Source organism: Erpetoichthys calabaricus, chromosome 3 (genome assembly GCF_900747795.2).
Source record: "Erpetoichthys calabaricus chromosome 3, fErpCal1.3, whole genome shotgun sequence".
NCBI lineage: Eukaryota > Metazoa > Chordata > Cladistia > Polypteriformes > Polypteridae > Erpetoichthys > Erpetoichthys calabaricus.
In genome coordinates, this window is record NC_041396.2 from 245,116,442 (window position 1) to 245,136,313 (window position 19,872).

The following is a 19,872-nucleotide window of genomic DNA, read 5'->3' on the forward strand; positions in this document are numbered from 1 at the left end:
CTCTCCCTCTTTCTCACTTACTTGCACACACACTTGTTCTGCCTATGATATTCTTGTCTTTATTTTTGCGTAATTTCTGCCTTGTTGGTTTTGGATTAAAAACCAACATTTATACTGCACTTTTTCACGTTGGTGTCACTGATGGGTAGTCGAGATTTGCACTACATTTCACTGGTCATGCTTCATAGGGTGACATGCCATGGAACTTCTTGACTTTTTCTCCAGGGAGGTCTACGTTGGGAAGCTGTGCTACAGCTGCTTGTCCAGCCAGTGGTTACCTAACAATAGGGCATTGGGTGTTGCATAATTTTCCTTTAGTAAATAAATGAAATACTTGTCATTATTTTGTGGTTCTCGTTTATTTAAGATTCCTTTCGGTTTTTAAACCTGATAAAATTCACTGTTAAAATGGCATGGAATCATGTCAAAATGTCTAATTTATAAAATAGCTTTTGCGTAAGGAATATGTGTATTATTTTACACTTAGGTTATTCACATCAGTACAAAGCTTTTTTATTGTAAACCATTGTATGGGATTTGCTGCTTTTCATAAACATAATATTTTCTGCTCTTACCTTTACAGGAAGAATTAAATGAGTAAACATCTATTTTTCCACTAAAGTTGTCTCAGTAACCACAATCTGTGTTAACAAATAAAGTAATCATGTGTGATTAATAGGAATCTTAAATTAATCTGAATAATGGCTTTTTATTTTTTCAAAAACAAATAACTGGCATTTACTTTAATTGAGCAGTATAATTCATCAGCTGTGTCCTACCGTGTGTGTTAATATCCTGTGAAGGTGATGCTCAAGGGTTCTGAAAAAGTAGAAATGGACTAGCTCAGTTCATTGAATGATGTACATGGACATGGAGAGAATGTTGAAGAAGAGGAAAATAGGATCATTTGGCCATCATTTTCAAACAAATATAAATCAAAGCCAGAAAAGGGACTAATATTTGTTTATATAATGCTGATACAGTATACAACAAAACCAAAATAATGTTATGCACGGGAACAATCTTGTCTCAATAGCTGTTAGCCTACAGGCACGAAAGCATAATTAACACTTAAAATGTTTTCCATATACAGTGAACATGTAAAACTGATTTAGTGGTATTCAGAGAAAAAATAAATTGTTTTTTTCCCACAAATTAAGAAAAATGATGTTGAAAATTTCTTGACTAATGAATTTAACATGATGTGATGTCAGTGATCTTCTCATATCTTTAGTGTTTACATCTGTACCAAATAATTCATGCATGTTACCTAATTTTTATTTGTTAATTGAGTCGACTTTGTGAGAGCATTCTGCCTGCAAGCGTCTATAGAACTCATACTTGCGGAAATTATTAGAAGGCATTAATGAATACAAAGAAGAAAAGCATTTTAAAGCACATTTTAAAATATTTATTGCTGTACAAAGTTGAAAAAAAAATTGAAGAGGCTCTCAATAAGCTTACCAAAATCAAAAGTTAGGCCATTAAAATAGAATTTTAAAAACTTGAGAACATTTTAAGGGGAAAGTTGACTTAGTTTGTTCAGGTTACATTGGTTACTAGAAAGATCTCAGAGGCAGCTTCATGTGTTCAAAATTGTTACAGTACTTCAAATCTATTTATTATTTATTATTTAAGGCTCTAAAGTTTTATTTTCAATTTTTCAATGTGCTAAAGCTATTTTTCATTTTTCACTTTTAGTTATAAATGTACAGATATTATAAATGAAAAATTATTTATTTATTTCATACCCAATGTCATTTTTTTAAATTCTTCCATGCCAGGATACTTATAAAAATCCGTAGATGACGATAACAGGAAATGTTGCCCCCTGCTGGCCAAAAATGCACAAACGCTTAGAGCACCAGTTCTCTTATATTCAAGTGCTAACAGAGCTCAGCCCAGCTTGGCTTCCAAGATAAGACAAGACTGGGGAGATTCCATAAATAGCACTATGGAGATTTTTGATAGAATTGTCTTCAGCAGTGCTAAAGTTTGAGATATTGTTTACCATTACTAATTACAAGAAATCTATGATTCCATTGCATTGGCCTTGTTTTCAGTCCACTATATAATTAAACACTAAGGTCTATGTGTCCAATCCCTCTGAGTAATCTGATTGGTCAGATAGGCTTTGATGATGCATTTGAAAGAGGAGGTGAGAGATACACAAGGTGGAGTAAAGGCGTACGAGCCACACTGAGAGTCACCTTCAAAGACAGTGAGCATAAAACTGGACAGGAGGTGAGAAAGGTGCCTCAAAAATAATGACAGAGTCTGAGAAGCATGCTTTATGGGAAAGCACTCGAGAGAGGGAATAACGGTGAAGAGAGGTTCGCACACATGCAAATACATACTGTAGCAATGGTGCTTAAAGTTAATGTAGAACAAGAGGTAGCAAATATTTTTTTCATTATTCTATTACCTAGCTTCTACAAGTACCATGGATAATAATATATAAAACCATCTCATCCTTTTAAAAATGTTTACTTTTTATCCTGTTGCTCAAGTAGATACTGTACGTTTATTTTTTTAAAACTGGTGTTTGACATTAGCTATAATTCTAAACTTATAAAAGGGCACAATCTAAGTAGAATCTTATATTTAACAAACTATAGTTTAAAACAAATTTAAAAAATAATTAAAATATAAAGGAAAGTTGCTTTTATGATACTAGCATGGTATATTAGCTAAAGAATTAGAGAAAGATACTTCAATGCAGCGTTATAAAAAATATGCATACGTGGTATTGTACTGCAAAGTGCCTTGAACAAAGGCATCATCTAGTTATGTGAAATTATTATTATTGCCAATTACCCAATATAAGGATTAGAAAATAAAGATTACGTTCAGAATAACTGGTCTAGAAGTATTCAGTGCCACCTAGGAAAAGATGGTGTTATTAAAAGTTTTTTTTTTTTTTTTACTTTAGACACCAACACAAGTCAGATGTTGTTGCACATATCGTAGTAAGGCTGCTCAGAACAATTAGTCCTTCCATCAGTTATTAATTTGTTTATATACAATATATTGTCACAGGCACCTGTAACTTCAAAGGTTCAACCAAGTGGTTTCTGAGAGGAAGCAGTTGAAAGAGAAGACATAACAAATTAATAATTCTTAATAATTAATAGTTCCCAGACCACAAAAGGGAATGTAACCTGATGTAGCAAGCTTATAGCTTACTGTACACAGCACATGCATTGCATGTCTTTTGTATACAAAGCGATTGTGCTGCCAGCACTGTACTTTTTTATTATTATTTTAATTTGAACTTTCCCTACTTACAAACAAAAAGAATATAACAGTGTATGCTTCAACTCATTGGCGGCAGCACCCACATAGGCAACATCACACCTCTAGGGTATTGTAGCATTATCTCTCTGAATTTAGTCAAAATAGGTACACTGCAGTATGCAGACCAATATGCTGTAATTTTGCCAAGTGATGTATATAATATGGTGTTTTCACAACATTCAAATCATGTAACGTTCTACTTCACTGAACATATCACAGACATTTAGCCGCACATACCTATATATATCCACCTTAATAAAAGCATACGTGTCTGTCGCTATGTTTCTGTCATTGCAACAGATGGCACATGAGAAACATTAGCAATGCTTTTACGAATCCCATACCAAACGGCATATAACAGAGACATATTTGATTTGTCATTCCAACATTTGTATTTTATTACTACAAATATTTGTAATATGACATCTTATGGAATGACAAATGCAATGTATTTTAATACAAGATGCATTACAAATTACATTCCAATAGATGATGCACTACAAATGTTAACGCTGAGGTCTTTGTTGATTATTTATATTTTATATATACATAAAATATATATGTGTGTGTGTATAGATAGATAGATAGATAGATAGATAGATAGATAGATAGATAGATAGATAGATAGATAGATAGATAGATAGATAGTAGTGTTCAAAAGTTTGGAATCATCCAGAAATGCTCCTGTTTTTGATTTTTTTTATCAAGGTACCATTAAATTGATTAAGTATTAGTCAAGACATGTTGCAAATAAACTATTACTGCTTGAAATAATTTATTATTCATTTATGAATGCAAAGCCTTCATTTTTTCTAAAGTTGCATATGTTTCCTTTTCCCTCATCTTTTATTAGTATTAACTACTGTCTCTAGTTGACTTTCATTGTTATATCTACTCATTAATCAACATGACAGTTGAACTAGAACTTAAGAATTTTCATTAATAAACACCCAATAATTGGACAGTATCTTTGGGATAGCACAGACTTGTTAAGACCCTTGTTAAGAATCCTAACTGAAGTATCTACTGGAGAGGCAGTTCTTCACACTGTGTGATGTTGGATTTTTATGTTTTCAACAAGACATACTTATTATACTTACCTAAATACTCGGGATTTGTCCATGATGGGATAGTTTTGAAGTCAAAAGGAGTCAATAAGCACTCTTTTTCTTCTAGCCTAAATTTTTTTAATTTAGGGTAAATAAAGAAAACAATTAAATGAATGATATGCACATACAGTAACTGTGACAATCTATTAAGTTGACTAAACATATGTGGCAGTGGCATTTGCCCTTTTCTGCCTGTGGAGAATTTTGATGTTGAGCATTAGAGTTTGAAACCAGGCTTTTTTATTATTTGTAGTGTCTTCGTTTTCATTGCATGGCAGCCTGGACATCCTGCAGTACTTCCAGGTTTCATACACTATCTTGGAGACTTGGGAGGATTCATTGAAAATACTGAGAATACTCAACCTATTGATTAATCATTATCTTAAATGTATATTTGTTAAAAATACAGGTCATACAATTACAAAACACTTCAGAAAGCAGAAACCATTTTATTGAAAAGAAAAGAAATTGCAATGCATACAATTTCAAAAATTGATTGATTTGCTCTCTCAATCATTTTATTGCAGCATCAGAAACAAGACATGAATCATCTGTTGGTGAGTCACCAGGCCATTACAAGGTAGACTCACACTCACGTACATATGCTCTTTTAGGGGGCCATTTGAAAGTTGATAATTAACCTAGCCTGCCCCTCTTTGGTATGTGGGAGCAGCTTATAAAGACATGATGGAAACATGGTGCAATCTTATGCGAGCAGTATTATTGGAAACCTCAGTCACCCTGTGTGGTGACTTTTTTCAAATCTTGATTCTGGCAAACAGTGGAGGATCATTAGCACTTGCAACATCAGATTCAGGGATAGTTTTTTTATCCATAGGCCCTAAGATTACTCAGCAACCTGTTTTTTCCCATGAATCTCCCAGAATTCAATGATTGCAGCCCCAGGTGCACAGAACCAATATTCACATTGCCAAACCTGATTCCCTATACATCTACTGCCCTTCATATACATCTGATCATACTCAATAGAAAACATTGCAATTAAAAACTTTTTATTTGATTAGTTTTGTTCAGATAGTTTGCCTAAACATTCTCTTCCAACCCTTATAAAAACACAATTTATTTTACGGGCATATTATTTCAAATCTTTTTTGCCTCAGAATTTCAACTGTAAAGTTTCTATAGGACAAAACCTGTTACCATTAACTTGGTGCCAACAGTGCAGACAATCTACTGAATATCACCTTGCTGATTAATAAATGTAAATAACATATACAGTTTGTAAGAAGTATAATACAAGCTTTTGTAGTCGGCACAAACCATAGACATATTTACTGTATCACCCTTTAATCACCAACCATAAAACCTGTTCATTCTTTCATTTATTTATTGTTCAGGGCCATGGGGACGAGAGCCACTTCAATGAGTTTTGAGTAGATTGCAGAAGCCATCGCAGAACCCATTCAAGTACACACCCATACTCGTGGCTACTTAGATTTGCCATTTTTCCCAACAGGCATGTGTATTTGGTAAACAGGAGGAAAACCCAAGCAGATGTAGGGAGAACTAAACCGAGGCAGCTTCCCGAGACTCTGGAGCTGTCAGGCAGCAGCATTTTCCAATAGTCAGGTCTATTTTACATTAGTACATTATATGTAAAACTTTGAAAGTTAATCGATTTGCTTAACATATTTATTCAAATGTAGTGTTACGGTGACCCAAAAGTTATGCTCTGTTTAGGTGATTGACAATTCAGATTTGCAGTGAGGGATGTGTGAGAGTGAAGCCTGTGTTACAGCAGTGTGACGATGCGGGTTCCGCTCCATGCTCCCATCTTGCTTCTGGGAGCTCTGAACCCAACACCGTCAGTAATGTCACCGATGAGCTAGACAGTGAGGCACAATAATGAAGCAAGGGGAGGAGAAAGCGAGCGAATGTGCTCTCAGTAGAGAGAGAAAGGCAGCTGGACAGTGAGCCCTCGTGGGGTTTTTGGCCGGCACCCCAGGAGCAGTTGGTAGTGGTCGCTCCCGCTGAGCATTAGTAAGGAGCGGCAGTGACCGGAAAGAGGATGGCTCGCTGCATAAGGCCGAAAAGGCAGCAGGAGTCAGGACTTGGGAAGTGAAAGCCCCAGAGTGAGCGCCCTGGTCGCTGGGGAGCCCAAATCACAGTCTGGTGAAGCCCACTGGAGCCAGGGATTGGCGAGGTGAACAGACCAGCAGAAGAAGGCAGAAAGGTCAGCTGCAGGTAGGGTGGCTTCCCTGGTGCATAGCCTGGATGGGAGAAGCAGGGGAGTCACTTGTAGAAAGGCATTGGGATTTGTTTTAAAAGACTGCTTCCAGCCATTGTTTTAACTTCGGTTTTAAAATGATTTTTTCTATCATGTTTGAACCTCCACCATTCACTTGTTTTTATTGGATTATTTATTTGAATATTTTTAAAGCACTGCACTTATTTATTTGAACACTGTTTTGTTGTTGCTGTTTTAATAAAAGCACTTTGCACATTTTGCACCATCCCCTTGTTTCATTGTTGTGCCTCACTGTCCAGCTCATCGGTGACATTACTGACGGTGTCGGGTTCAAGGGCTCCCAGAAGGAAGATGGGAGCATGGAGTAGAACCCACATTGTCACATTCAGTGATTTGATAAGGGTTTGTTCCTTAATTGTGCAAACTGGTTTCAGTATACGCTCTATCCCTTCCCATGACCCTAAGTTGTATTACTCAGTTTTGATAATTGATAAGTGGATAAAAATAAAGTGCACTGTGAAACAAAGGCAAAGCTACACAATAAAACTGAAAGAATAAACCAACACTCATAAGAATTTAGTCTGCTTATTTTAAACTAAAATGATTTCAAAAAATATACAGTCCTTATAAATCTGCAATGGCTATCAGTATGTCCCTTGGGAAGCCCACTTTTTCACATAATGATGCTATACAGATGGTGTCTTTTAATTTATATCAGATTAAAAAGCCACACAAGGCTGCTGGGGCTGTAATCTCTGCATATCCCTTAAAAGCCAATCATCTTAACCTTTGTATGTATTGTTTTTCACATAGTTGGAGTGAAAGTTGTTCGAGCACACATTTAAGGTTCTTTTAGTCTTTGTATTGTTTTGTAAAACTTGCTGATGAGGGATTTACTACACAGAAAAGAGCATTTTTGATAACTCATTGCCAACAATGCTCTCCATGTCTGCTATTCAGTATTATCTCTTAACCAATATTCATGCTTGTATTTTAACTCTTAAAAATATTCAGTCACTGAATAACATTCCTAGGATTGCAGTACTCAAGAGACACACTAAGTAAATTCTGACATGCACCAGTAATTATTGCATTACAATGTGTGAAATTCTTTTAAAATTTTTCTGGATTAAGCCTATTGAATCCATTTCTAGTACTGGAGTGTTTTGTGAAAAGCATTCTAATTGTCATGAGAGCATCTCTAATTCTGTCCCTGACAACAGACATTAAAAAAATGTCCATTCTGTAGCCCCTAGAATTAGCACAGATTTGCATATCAACAATATAAATGCACAAAACATCAAAAATGAATGGAAATCAGCATCCCCGTCGGTCACTCACAGAGCTGATGGTTTGCTCTCCAACGCTATACTGCAGCTTGTCTGATGAGACATCGAGCAAATTGGCTGATGAAAAGTCTACAAACACCTCTAGTTGTAGAGCTACAATGGTGTGCACAATGACATACAACAGCACCACATGTAGAGTTTTTGCACACATTTTCTTAACAACAAAATCAGTTTTGCTCTGTGTTTAAAGAGATGCTGCATTTTGAAATTCCAAAATTCTTTTTCAGTGACAATATACGAGGGGGAGTCAAGCTAATCTTAGAAAATGGGATTTATTAAAAAATAGAACGAACCTTAACAAAACTGATAATGTCATTTCTCAATGTAGTCTGCACACTTCTCAATGCACTTGTGCCATCTGCATTGAAGTGTCTGGATTCCAGCAGAATAAAAGGTTTTGTCTTGTCCTTGCAACCACTCGTGCACCTAAGTTATTGTCGAACACTACATGCCGAGGGGTACCACAGTCACTAGTGCAAGTTACTGTGACTTGCTGGAGAACAACATGAAGCCTGCCATTCGGTCCAAGCGGTAGGGACTGCTGTCTCAAGGAGTCCTTTTGCCTGCAAGACAATGCCAACACACACACTGCTAAGAACACCAAGGCTTGACTGGAGAAACTGAAGTTTGAGGTATTGCCACATCCTCCTTATTCGCCAGATTTGGCACTTTGTGATTTCCACCTTTTTGGACCACTAAAAAAAACATCTGACTGGTTGTCAATTCAAGACAGATGACGACGTGAAGAAAGCAGTGCACGAGTGGTTGCAAGGACAAGACAAAACCTTTTATTTTGCTGGAATCCAGGCACTTCCAGGCAGGTGGCACAAGTGCATTGGTGGAGACTACATTGAGAAATGATATTATCACTTTTGTTAAGGTTCATTCCATTTTCTGATAGATCCCCCTCATATTTTGTATTGAGAAAACAATAAACAAATGCTTTGAAGGAGGTGGTCTGTTTAGAAAGTTTATCAAATCTGTATATTCGGTGCTTGATAATTGTACTGTGCCCACACTAGTTACACCTTCTAAGATTTAAATCCACATTTTCTAACCTTCATGTAGAGAAAAAAAATTAGCAACAATGCCTGCAACTTCAGCATGACAGGCTATTATCACTAATTTAGGCACTTACACCCACCTCTTGTAATGCCTTCTTTTTTAAATTCTGTTACATCATATCCAACCATAAAGCAAAACAAAGCATCATTGCATGAGAGGTAATCTTGATGTCCATCACATTGACCTAATCTACTCTTCCATTACTGAAATAATCACCCTCCTTTCAATGCAATGTCATCAGCTTAATTGAAGAAAAAGGGCTGCCATCTCACAGATCAGAAAGGTGGAAACCTAACTCCTGGCTTGTTACAATAACAAATGTACTGATTTTAGGTGATTACATTCAGAGTATTTCCTCTAGAAATCATAAAACATTTCCCAAAGTTGCTGTTACCTTATAAGTCATCACTGGAGTTTGGCCTTTTACCTCCCACTTTATAGATGTCCAGATATCTTCTGTTGATACTCTGATGATTAAGTTATTATTAGAGGTTAGCTCATTAGAAAGCAGTTACAATAATTTATTTGAAAGTGTTATGGTTTTTCTGCAATTGAAACTCTGCTCTACTCTACTCTGGAAAGTGCAGTTGGGAATATAATGAAAACTCTATTAGAAAAAAATTAAAAGGTGATGTATATAAAAAAAAATTTACTAAAAACTGCCTACAGAAGTTACTGATAGGAAGATCCAGAGAAACCAATCTATTAGACATTATTTAATGTAAAACTGGCACAGGAATTCATACAACAGAAATCACTTCCAAAAAACCTGTGCTAAAGATTAATTTTGAAACTGGAGTCCATTGCATTAAGTGTTAAGAAAACAAAATAAAAATTAGTCCATAAGTGTAATGAAACCAGGAGATGAAAACAAAACTGTGATCAGAGCTCAAACCCATCTTATACACCCACACTTATGCAATGTCAACTGCCTCAAATGTCTGATCACTGCAGGATAGAAATGGTGAACTGTTTGCAACAGGAGACCCCTCAAAATGGTGGTGCTTGTCGATCAAAATGATAACCATTGTTAATAAATAACAATAAAATTTAATCAAAGACTAAAGATCTAAACAAAAATGAAGAAAGCATATCACAAGGAGTAAAGCTGGGGGTCTGTCCTTGGACTAATCCTTTTAAATTTATATTAATGACACAAATTTCATATGACTAGATATTCCACCAGGGTGACTTGCTCAAAGCGGAACCTTAGGATATGTGAAAGAAAAAATTCCAAATGTGAAGTTCACATTTTCATCAACACATACTCAAAGCAGCCCGTTATAGTGCAGCCATCCCTACCTCGCTTCAGTCCTCGTGATTATATGCCTATCAAATCAAACCGAAATAAAAAGCTTTTAAAAGAAAACTAAGAGTGAGTAATACACAATCAGAGCAGGTCTCTTATAAGTTACTTTGGCTCTGAGGTTACGGATATGTACTGGCATCTGGAGGGTTTCTGGTTCAAATCCCATTACTGCCAGAAGGGTTTTTCACTGTTGGGCCCTTGAGCAAAGGCCTTAGAATTCCTTCAGGGGCACCATACAATGGCTGACTCTGACCTACAAAGGCCATGCAAAAAGACAATTTTCTCTCTAGTTTTAATAAAGTAAATATATTCAATTAATGTGTTACCATGGAGCAAATGAGAAAAACACTAAATGGATGTTCATTTAAAATGAGAGACCTCATAAAATGCTATTTACTAAATCCTTGTTATTCTTATTAAATCCTAAGCCCTGTGAGTGCTACGTTAGACCCTTTCCTGGGTTGGAACTGAAGCAAGATCCCATACAAAGAGATAAATTAACGGATAATGTGAGGAAGTTGGTGCAACCTTGGCAGTTCCTCCCCAGTATAATAGATGGCAGTGCACAGCTGGTGTGGACCTAGTAGGGGTGCCTGCAGGGGAGTATGGGAGTCGTAGTTCTGAGTGACAGTCCCATCTGGGCCCTTGGGTGCCACCAGGGCATGCTGCAGGGAGAGGGATTACCTACTTCAGGAAGCTTCCGTCTGACCCGGAAGAGCTTCCATCGGTCTGTGTCTTGGTACCGGAAGTACAGTACTCTTGGATCTGATATAAAAGCAAGCCATCCAGACTCCTCTGGGGAGACGGAACCGGGAGGAAGAAGGCAAAGCTCACCTGGAAGAGGAAAGGGAGGATTGTGGATTGACCTGTGTTTGAGGTATTTTGTAAGAATAAAAACCTTTATTTTGCACCTGAGACTGAGTAGTGTGTCTGGGGTTATGGGGCTCAGTCTCACCCCCTTGTCTTTTACAACTCACATAAACCTTCATGAAACCTTCATGAAACTGACTAGTAACACAGATAAATATGATCATTTTCTTCTGTTTAATAAATATGTTTAGTTCTTCATGTGTAGTGAATTAAATAACATCTGCCTCCTTTTTACATCGATGGGCTGAGCTCCTGAAGATTCCACGTAGAGACACTGGACACTGTGTCACCTGATTACATTGTTTTAACATATCTATAGCAAATAGATTGATTACAACTAATCTGATTCTTTAGCACACTCTTCTGTTTGCTTGTGAAACTTAGCCATACAAAGGAGCAGCTTACTGGTATGTGTGGTTCTCGCCTTACACCCAGTGCTGCTGGGATAATAATAACGCAGATATCTTCACTTCAGTAAAATAAGTATTGTGTTAGGTTACTTGTTACTTGAAAAAGCAAAGTACATAATGCATGTTACTTTTAATGCGTTACCTCCACCACTGTTCCCACAATTGTACTGCTGTACTTAGCACTGTATGTTCAGCTCATCAGCGTAAATCTAGCAATTTCTGTAATAGTGAGACAGATTATTTCAACCAGAAGAAGGAATAATTGTATCACCTGAGCATTTATTTTAGAAACGATATCTTTTGTGGCTGTTGTTTATTTGAATGAAGCAAAGACTGGACATCACAGACATGTGCAGACTCCAAAATCCTTAACTGTAACCCTGTTAAGGGTTTACATTGCCAGATAACCAGATTGCTGATGGAGTAATCGACGTGTTTTACCCTGGTTTCTCAGAGACTAGTATCCCAGTTTCTCTGACTGGAATAAGGGTTTAGGTGGCATTTTAGAAATTGAGTTCCTGTGAATAATCGGGTTATTAAAGTGTGTGTAAACACACTGATATAAAGCAAAATGATGATTTGAACAAGCCATACACACTGCAGTTGAGACTAATGAATCTGACCTTACAGAGTGTTAGGCAATAGCTAATGTCACAGCATGTGGCAGCTTTAGCAGCAATGGTGCAGAAAAGAACAACAATGTGGAAAAAACAATGAGACCACTGCAGGAAATAAGACACAAGCAATGCCAAACGCAAACAAATGATTTCCTGTATAGTCATTTATTTTATTTGGTGCAAATATGCAACCCAAAAGCCCAGCACTATATTACCTTTTTGCCACAAAGTGGGACAGGTCTTTTGACAACGTTTAATTGAATTTTGTTAACTGCGCCATCAACAAAAAGTTGATTTCCCATAGATGTAATATTGCGCTTTTCAGTTAGTTTCTTACATTCATTGGTATATGCTAATAAAATAATGTAAAGTTGACATAAATCAGTCCTATCTTTCATCAAAACCCATTAAAAAATTATGGTTGGAAAAATGAAGCTAAGAGGTGTGTTATTCAAGGTCAAAAACACAGCAAGCATCAATACCAATCAGTTGAGTTTTTATCCACAATCTCCAAAAACCACAAAGTAAGTAGTGCTGGCCATTATACTGTTGACCCAATAACATCACAAGTCGAGATTAGTCAAAAGTACACAAAGAACTTGTTATGCCTAAAGGGAATGAGACTAAAAGAAGACACAAAGTTGTTATGCCAAGCAAATGTCTAAGCCCAAAATCTTTTACCTAAATCCAAACATTAAACAACAATCAAAAACAAAGCTCAGTGGTCTGTTATTTGAATCAAAAGTGAAGCAAAACACACAGCAATAAATTTTTATATATAATCTTTGACAATCAGAAAGTGAATGGTTCTGACCTTTATAGTCTTCACCCAATGACATTATAGGTCTGAACCTCCGGTCATTCCATGGTGGCAACCACCCTAGCAATGGTATTCAAAGGACAAAGTTTCTCTTGAAAAACAAAATATCATTAGAAAAGATGCAAAATATTTACAACTCTTGTAAACTTATTTCAGATTTGAATAGAATTTTTATTCAGCAGATCTATATATATATATATATATATATATATATATATATATATATATATATATATATATATATATATATATAAATATATCAGTTGAAATGCATAAGAACCCAAGTACAGTCCGGAAAATGTGCAAAAAGTTCAAACAAAAACAATCCCTAACAGAGGCCTATAAAACGGCTGCTTCCAAAAATCATCCTCATCTCATTTCATCTTGCCTTCTCAAACACTTTTTCTGGTGGAGGGCGTGGCAAAAAAAAAATCTCAACCTTTTTAAAAAATAGTTCAAAAACAAAATTTAATGTCAAAAATTGATTCAACAAAAAAAAAGCACTGTTTCATTTAGTGAAGGATTCTTTCCATAAGAAATTGGTTCTTTGAGCTTCAAACAGATTCCTCCTATGTGGACTAAACAGAAACCTTTAATGTCTAATTAGATTCAACCATAACCTCATTTATTTGGAATTCAAAACATCCACATAACCAAGGGGCAACTCTACAAAGACCTAAGGCAGACGGTAGCATGGCTCTACCTACCTTTCAATTTTATTACTGGGTGGCGAATATACAAGCTATAAAAACCTGGACATTGACACAAATACACAGGCTTGGTCCACAATAGAATAAAGTCCTTCAGTACTTCTTTATATTCCTTGCTTTGTACCCCAATAAGTACAATAAGTCATCGCCAATATGCTAACCAACCAATTGTGCTTTAAAAACTCATAATATGGAACCAAGGTAGGAAGTATTTTAAGATAGAGAAGCTTTTATCTGTGGCACCTCTGCACGAGAACCACCTTTTTCTACCCTCTCAAATGTATGCAATTTTTAATGTCTGGAAAACATTCGGGATTAAACCACTTAAAGGTCTGTACATACACAACATCTTCACATCCTACGAACAATTACACTACAAATTTAACTTTCCAGCAACACATTTCTTTCACTACTTTCAAATTAGAAACTTTGTTAAACAAAACCTGCCCAATTTCCCTCACCTCCCACCTACCTCTATTACGGAAAAAATATTGATCAGTCTTGAGGACACAGACAGCATTTCTGTAATACAGTAATCCCTCGCTATATCGCGCTTCGCCTTTCGCGGCTTCACTCCATCGCGGATTTTATATGTAAGCATATTTAAATATATATCGCGGATTTTTCACTGCTTCGCGGGTTTCTGCGGACAATGGGTCTTTTAATTTCTGGTACATGCTTCCTCAGTTGGTTTGCCCAGTTGATTTCATACAAGGGACGCTATTGGCAGATGGCTGAGAAGCTACCCAGCTTACTTTTCTCTGTCTCTTGCGCTGACTTTCTCTGATCCTGACATAGGGGGATTGAGCAGGGGGGCTGTTCGCACACCTAGACAATACGGACGCTCGTCTAAAAATGCTGAAAGATTATCTTCACGTTGCTATCTTTTGTGCAGCTGCTTCCTGAAACGACATGCTGCACGGTGCTTCGCATACTTAAAAGCACGAAGGGCACGTATTGATTTTTTTATCTGTTTCTATCTCTCTCTATCTCTCTCTCTCTCTCTGCTCCTGACGGAGGGGGTGTGAGCTGCCGCCTTCAACAGCTTTGTGCCGCGGTGCTTCACATACTTAAAAGCCAAACAGCCCTATTGATTTGTTTGCTCCTTTGAAGAAGAAGATATGTTTGCATTCTTTTAATTGTGAGACTGAACTGTCATCTCTGTCTTGTCATGGAGCACAGTTTAAACTTTTGAAAAAGAGACAAATGTTTGTTTGCAGTGTTTGAATAACATTCCTGTCTCTCTACAACCTCCTGTGTTTCTGCACAAATCTGTGACCCAAGCATGACAATATAAAAATAACCATATAAACATATGGTTTCTACTTCGCGGATTTTCTTATTTTGCGGGTGGCTTTGGAACGCAACCCCCGCGATGGAGGAGGGATTACTGTATATTAAAATATTTTAAAGAAGCCCCTTCCTTTCAAAGATCCCAGAGTACAGTGGGAAAAGGATCTCTTACTTAACATCTCAGAAAAGGAGTGGAAGATAGCAATGCACAGAATTCACTCGAGCTCCATATGCGCAAAGCATATAAGCATTCAACTTAAAATTATATATTGAGCACATCTGTCTTGTTTAAAATTGTCCAAAATGTTTCCAGTGCAAGATCCAAACTGGGAACATTGCAATCAAGTTCCAGCCTCATTGGACCAAAATCTTTAAATGTCTATCAGACAGCCTTGGAGTCACAATCCCTCCTAATCCATTAACAGTTGTGCTTGATGGACTCCCAGATGAGCTTAAAGTGGAGAAGGACAAACAAACTGTAATTGAGTTTACAACACTATCAGCATGTAGAGATACTTGTTCAACTGGAACAATCCTAACTCTCCTCTTTTAAGTCAGTGTGTAACTGATGTTATACTGTATATTATCTGAAATTGGAAAAAATCTAATTCTCACTTAGAGAATCTGTACAAAGCTTTTTCAAAACCTGGCAGGATCTAATCAATAATATTTTAGAATAAGCATTTAAATTGAGAAAGTGGATTCTGTTACCTTTTTTTTATTCTATTTATTTTTAAACTATCTATCTGGAACATTCACATGGATGGATCATCTGGGAAGCAAAATTGCTTCCCCTATGGCAGGGGTGGGCAATGTCGGTCCTGCAGGAGGCAGCAGCTGCAGGTTTTTGTTCCAACCCAGTTTCTTAATGAGAAGTCAATTATTGCTGATGAAGCACTTATTGCTTAAGTGACATTTTGTTGCTTCATTTTAGTGGTCTCACTTGCTAAGGTTCCACACCCTTAATTGCTTATTTCAATCTTAAACAGCTGCATTCACTGTTTTAATGGCTCCTATTTAACAATAAGATGTAAATACAAAGCAGTCAGCAGTTCACCATCTAGCTTGTTTCGATTTACATCTCTCTGTGTTCATCATGCACTGTTTGATCTATTGAAACACTTAATAGAAAAATGTGACAGACTGAAAATTATGCATTTTAGGCTTCAAATCATTTTGATAATACCCTTGGAATGGAAAAAATCTATGATATAAGAACCTTACATTGCAGACTAACAAGCCATAAAATTAAATAAGGTCTGAGATTGGAAAGGATTGGTTTATAATTAAGGAACTGGGTTGGAATGAAAATCTGCAGCCACTGCGCCTCTCCAGGACAAACATTGCCCATACCTGCCCTATGGTATTAGTCAGAAGAACCACTTTGGCATCTTTATTTTTAAGAGCATACTTCATCAAACAAAAGGTAATAGGAATCTGGAACAAACTATCAAGACATGTAGTTGAAGCAGAAACCTTGGCAACATTTAAGAAGTATCTAGATGGGAGATTGAAACAGATAGCTATTAGCTAAACAACAAGCCTGATGGACTGAATGGTCTCCTGTTATTCATCAAAGTTTTTATATCCTTATGTTTATATGTTGGTTTGTCAGGCAAACTCCAGTATAACGATATAGGAGAATAAGATTGATAAAATAAATAAAACCCAGGATTGAAGAAACAAATAGAGGAGTCCATCTTCACCTGACTTTTTCATTAGAGAGCCATGGAAGTCTGAAGCCAATCCTGTCAGCACACTAGGGTATTGTATGGCACATTCAGATGCATACATCACTTATTGTAAAATGTGTGCCTTTAGGGGAGCATGAAAGCAAAATAGAGATTGACACAAGTGCCCTCCACTATGAGATTTTGTTGCACAAGAGCTGCACTTCTTTTATAAGGAAAACACTTGCTGAGTTGACTCAGGGCAGGGCATAACATAACATTCTCAAGCATAATCCACTTTGGGGTCATGCCTTTCCTGGCAGCATTCACCACAAGGAATGGAGAGCCAGTCCACCACAGAACCTACTGGCACACACATCCCTACACTCAGAATCACAAAGAGTCAATTTGTAATCAGTAATTGACCTGACAAACACATCTTAATTAAACTGGAGTAACTGGACAGGAAAAACAAAATTCACTATTCAAATTACTATTAAAAGTAAATTTAACCATGAAAGATTTTAAGAAAAAAACCCATTAAAATTCTCTTTGCATTTACTGTAGAATGTTATGGCTTGTTTACCATTACCACTTGTAAATTAAGAAAAATGTACATAACTAATGAAATGAATATTTAAATGACTCTAACACAGTGTTGAATTCATTCCTATCATTAAACACAAATGAAATGATGGGAATTTAAAAACTTAGGTTATTACAGATAGAAAGACCACTTTTGCGCTAAATATTCACAGATACATTCTAAACTTTGCACATATACTGTATAATAAAATGGAGTACGAACAGACTTTAGACATTACATATTTTTTTATATTTTTTGCTTTTTAAAAGAGCTAAATAAACAGAAATGGAAGAAAGTACTGAATGCTGAATTGATATATCATGGAAATGTATTGATAGAATCTTGATTTGGAAAATGTAATGTTTATAGTTTAATTTGAGAAAATAGTTGGGATTCTTCCAGATGCACATCTTCTTCCTTCTTAAATACTGCATGTTTATGGATACTTATGTATCACAATTCAATTTAATATCCACCATCCATTATCGGAGTCCAAAACAGGACTGCAGGAGGTTGTAGCCTGTCTTGTCAACCATGTAGGACAGGATGTCAGTGTATCCTGGGGTATGTTCACGCTGATGGGGTACACTACCAAGATGGAAGTCCTGCATTAAAGCTCCTCAAAATAGAAGGAGAGGGAGAATCAATCTAGCATTTAGAGATGAGCACCAGCACCCACCTTTATATGCCAGCGTGGAAATATGTGAACCATCAAAGGAGAAATAGACCCTATTATGAGTACGAAACCAACACTGAAAACTCCAGGGGTAACATTAAAAGAGAGCAATGTTCTTCTAGGACATTATAAGGCAGAACACCATACAAATACCAAAGTGGATGAGAGAGAGAGAGAGAGAGAGAGAGAGAGAGAGAGAGAGAGAGAACAGGAGGAAATTTTGCAAGTCCTCAGGATGGGCAGACAGTAGCAAAGTTTCCCCAAGTCTGGAAATTGGAAGCAGGTTACTTAACTCTATATAGGTGAAGCTAAGAAGAACTGATGGGAAGCCAGCATTCACCTATCCAGCTGATAAAAGGTAAAAGAAGACATTGCATTTATATAACACTTTTCAAGACACTCAAAGAGCTTTACATGGGGGCAGGGGGCACTTCAGCCACCAATGTACAGCATCCACCTGTATGATACAAAGGTGGCCACTTATGTGCCAGTATGCTCGTCACACCTTAGCTCTTAGGTGGTGAAGAGTTAAAAGAGATGGTTAGCTATTTAGAAATGGAGGATGATTAGAAAGTCAAGATGACTGGGCCGTGTTGGGTAATTTAGCCAGAACATCAGGAAGCACCCTACTCTTTATGAAAGATACCCAGGGATATTTTGTAACCATAGAGAGTCGGGACCTCGATATTACATTACAGCACACTGTCCCCATCACTGCACTGGTGCAGTGGAATCCTCACACAGACCACAGGGAAGGTGCCCCCAATTGGCCTCACCAACACCTCTTCCAGCAGCAACCCATGCTTTTCCTAGAGGTTCTGGTCGGGCTTGAACAGGCTTAGCTTCAGGTGGATTACGTGTTCTGAAGGTAGCATATATTCCCTAACTGAGACAAGAAGGACTGTGTTACCTGTTTAAGAGAATGGAGGCGGAAAGCTATCTTGGAGCTCTAGTATTTATACAGATCTCAATGGAACAAGGACACCAGGAAATATTAGATGAAGTTCCTGTAGTCAAAGAAGGGATAGCTCTGAGCACAAAAGTGACCCAAGGAGAAGATTTAAAGCCATAGATAGCCAGAGTAATGATGATTCAAGATTGAGAAGGAGAGGCTCACTGATGGAAGCATATGAAGCCATCATTTTGCTCTTCCTCTCACGTGATGTTTGATGTTAGACATGACTATAATAAGTCAAATATCAAGCATAATAGATAAAGTGATGGTGAAAGGCAAGACTGTTATTGGTGCTATTTCAAAGGTGAGAATATAGGCAAATGACCCCACTTAATAGTTCTGCTCATAGTGAGTTAGGCCTGGGACTACTAGGGTCTTGTTTATTTTAACTTGTTTGCCTTTTACATTGTATGACTATCTTCTTTATAAAAAACAGTTTTTTTACATCTAAGACTGCTACTTATTCTAAGTGTGAAGAGATCTCTTTATATCATTCAATTTAATCAATTAAGCTAATGTGTATTTTTTGGGTTTTCGAAACTAGAGTATCTGGAAAAAAGCCCAAATAGTCACAGGAAGAGCATGTGCACAGACTGGGTTGGGAAAGAAAACTGAGTCAGTGGAGCTGTAAGGCAGTAGCCCTATCCATAAGGCTACAATACCTCCAAAATGTAATATTTAGTTAAAATCAGCAATAAAGAGCAAAGAACAGCAATGGATCTTCATCCAGGACTGTTTAACACATTGCAACTGATACTGATGTGATAGACTGGTTCCCCGAGACTCTGAACTGGATTAAGCTGGTTTGAGAACACAGGTACTGCATGCATGTATTTAAACAGGAATATATGACTTAACTACACAAATTATTCAATCTGTTTCTTTCCTTAACCCACTTTGTTCATTACAGGTTTGTGGTTAGGTTAG

General features: G+C 36.9%; 1 protein-coding gene across 1 annotated transcript in view; it reads right to left on the bottom strand.

Moving 5' to 3' along the window:
* The window catches only part of tmem244 (transmembrane protein 244), a 64,614-nt gene that overhangs the window by 32,526 nt on the left and 12,216 nt on the right, over window positions 1-19,872 (bottom strand). Inside the window, exon 3 of the mRNA XM_051924215.1 lies at window positions 4,398-4,474. Coding sequence (XP_051780175.1) covers window positions 4,398-4,474 — 77 coding nt within the window. The remainder of the gene's footprint in view (window positions 1-4,397; window positions 4,475-19,872) is intronic.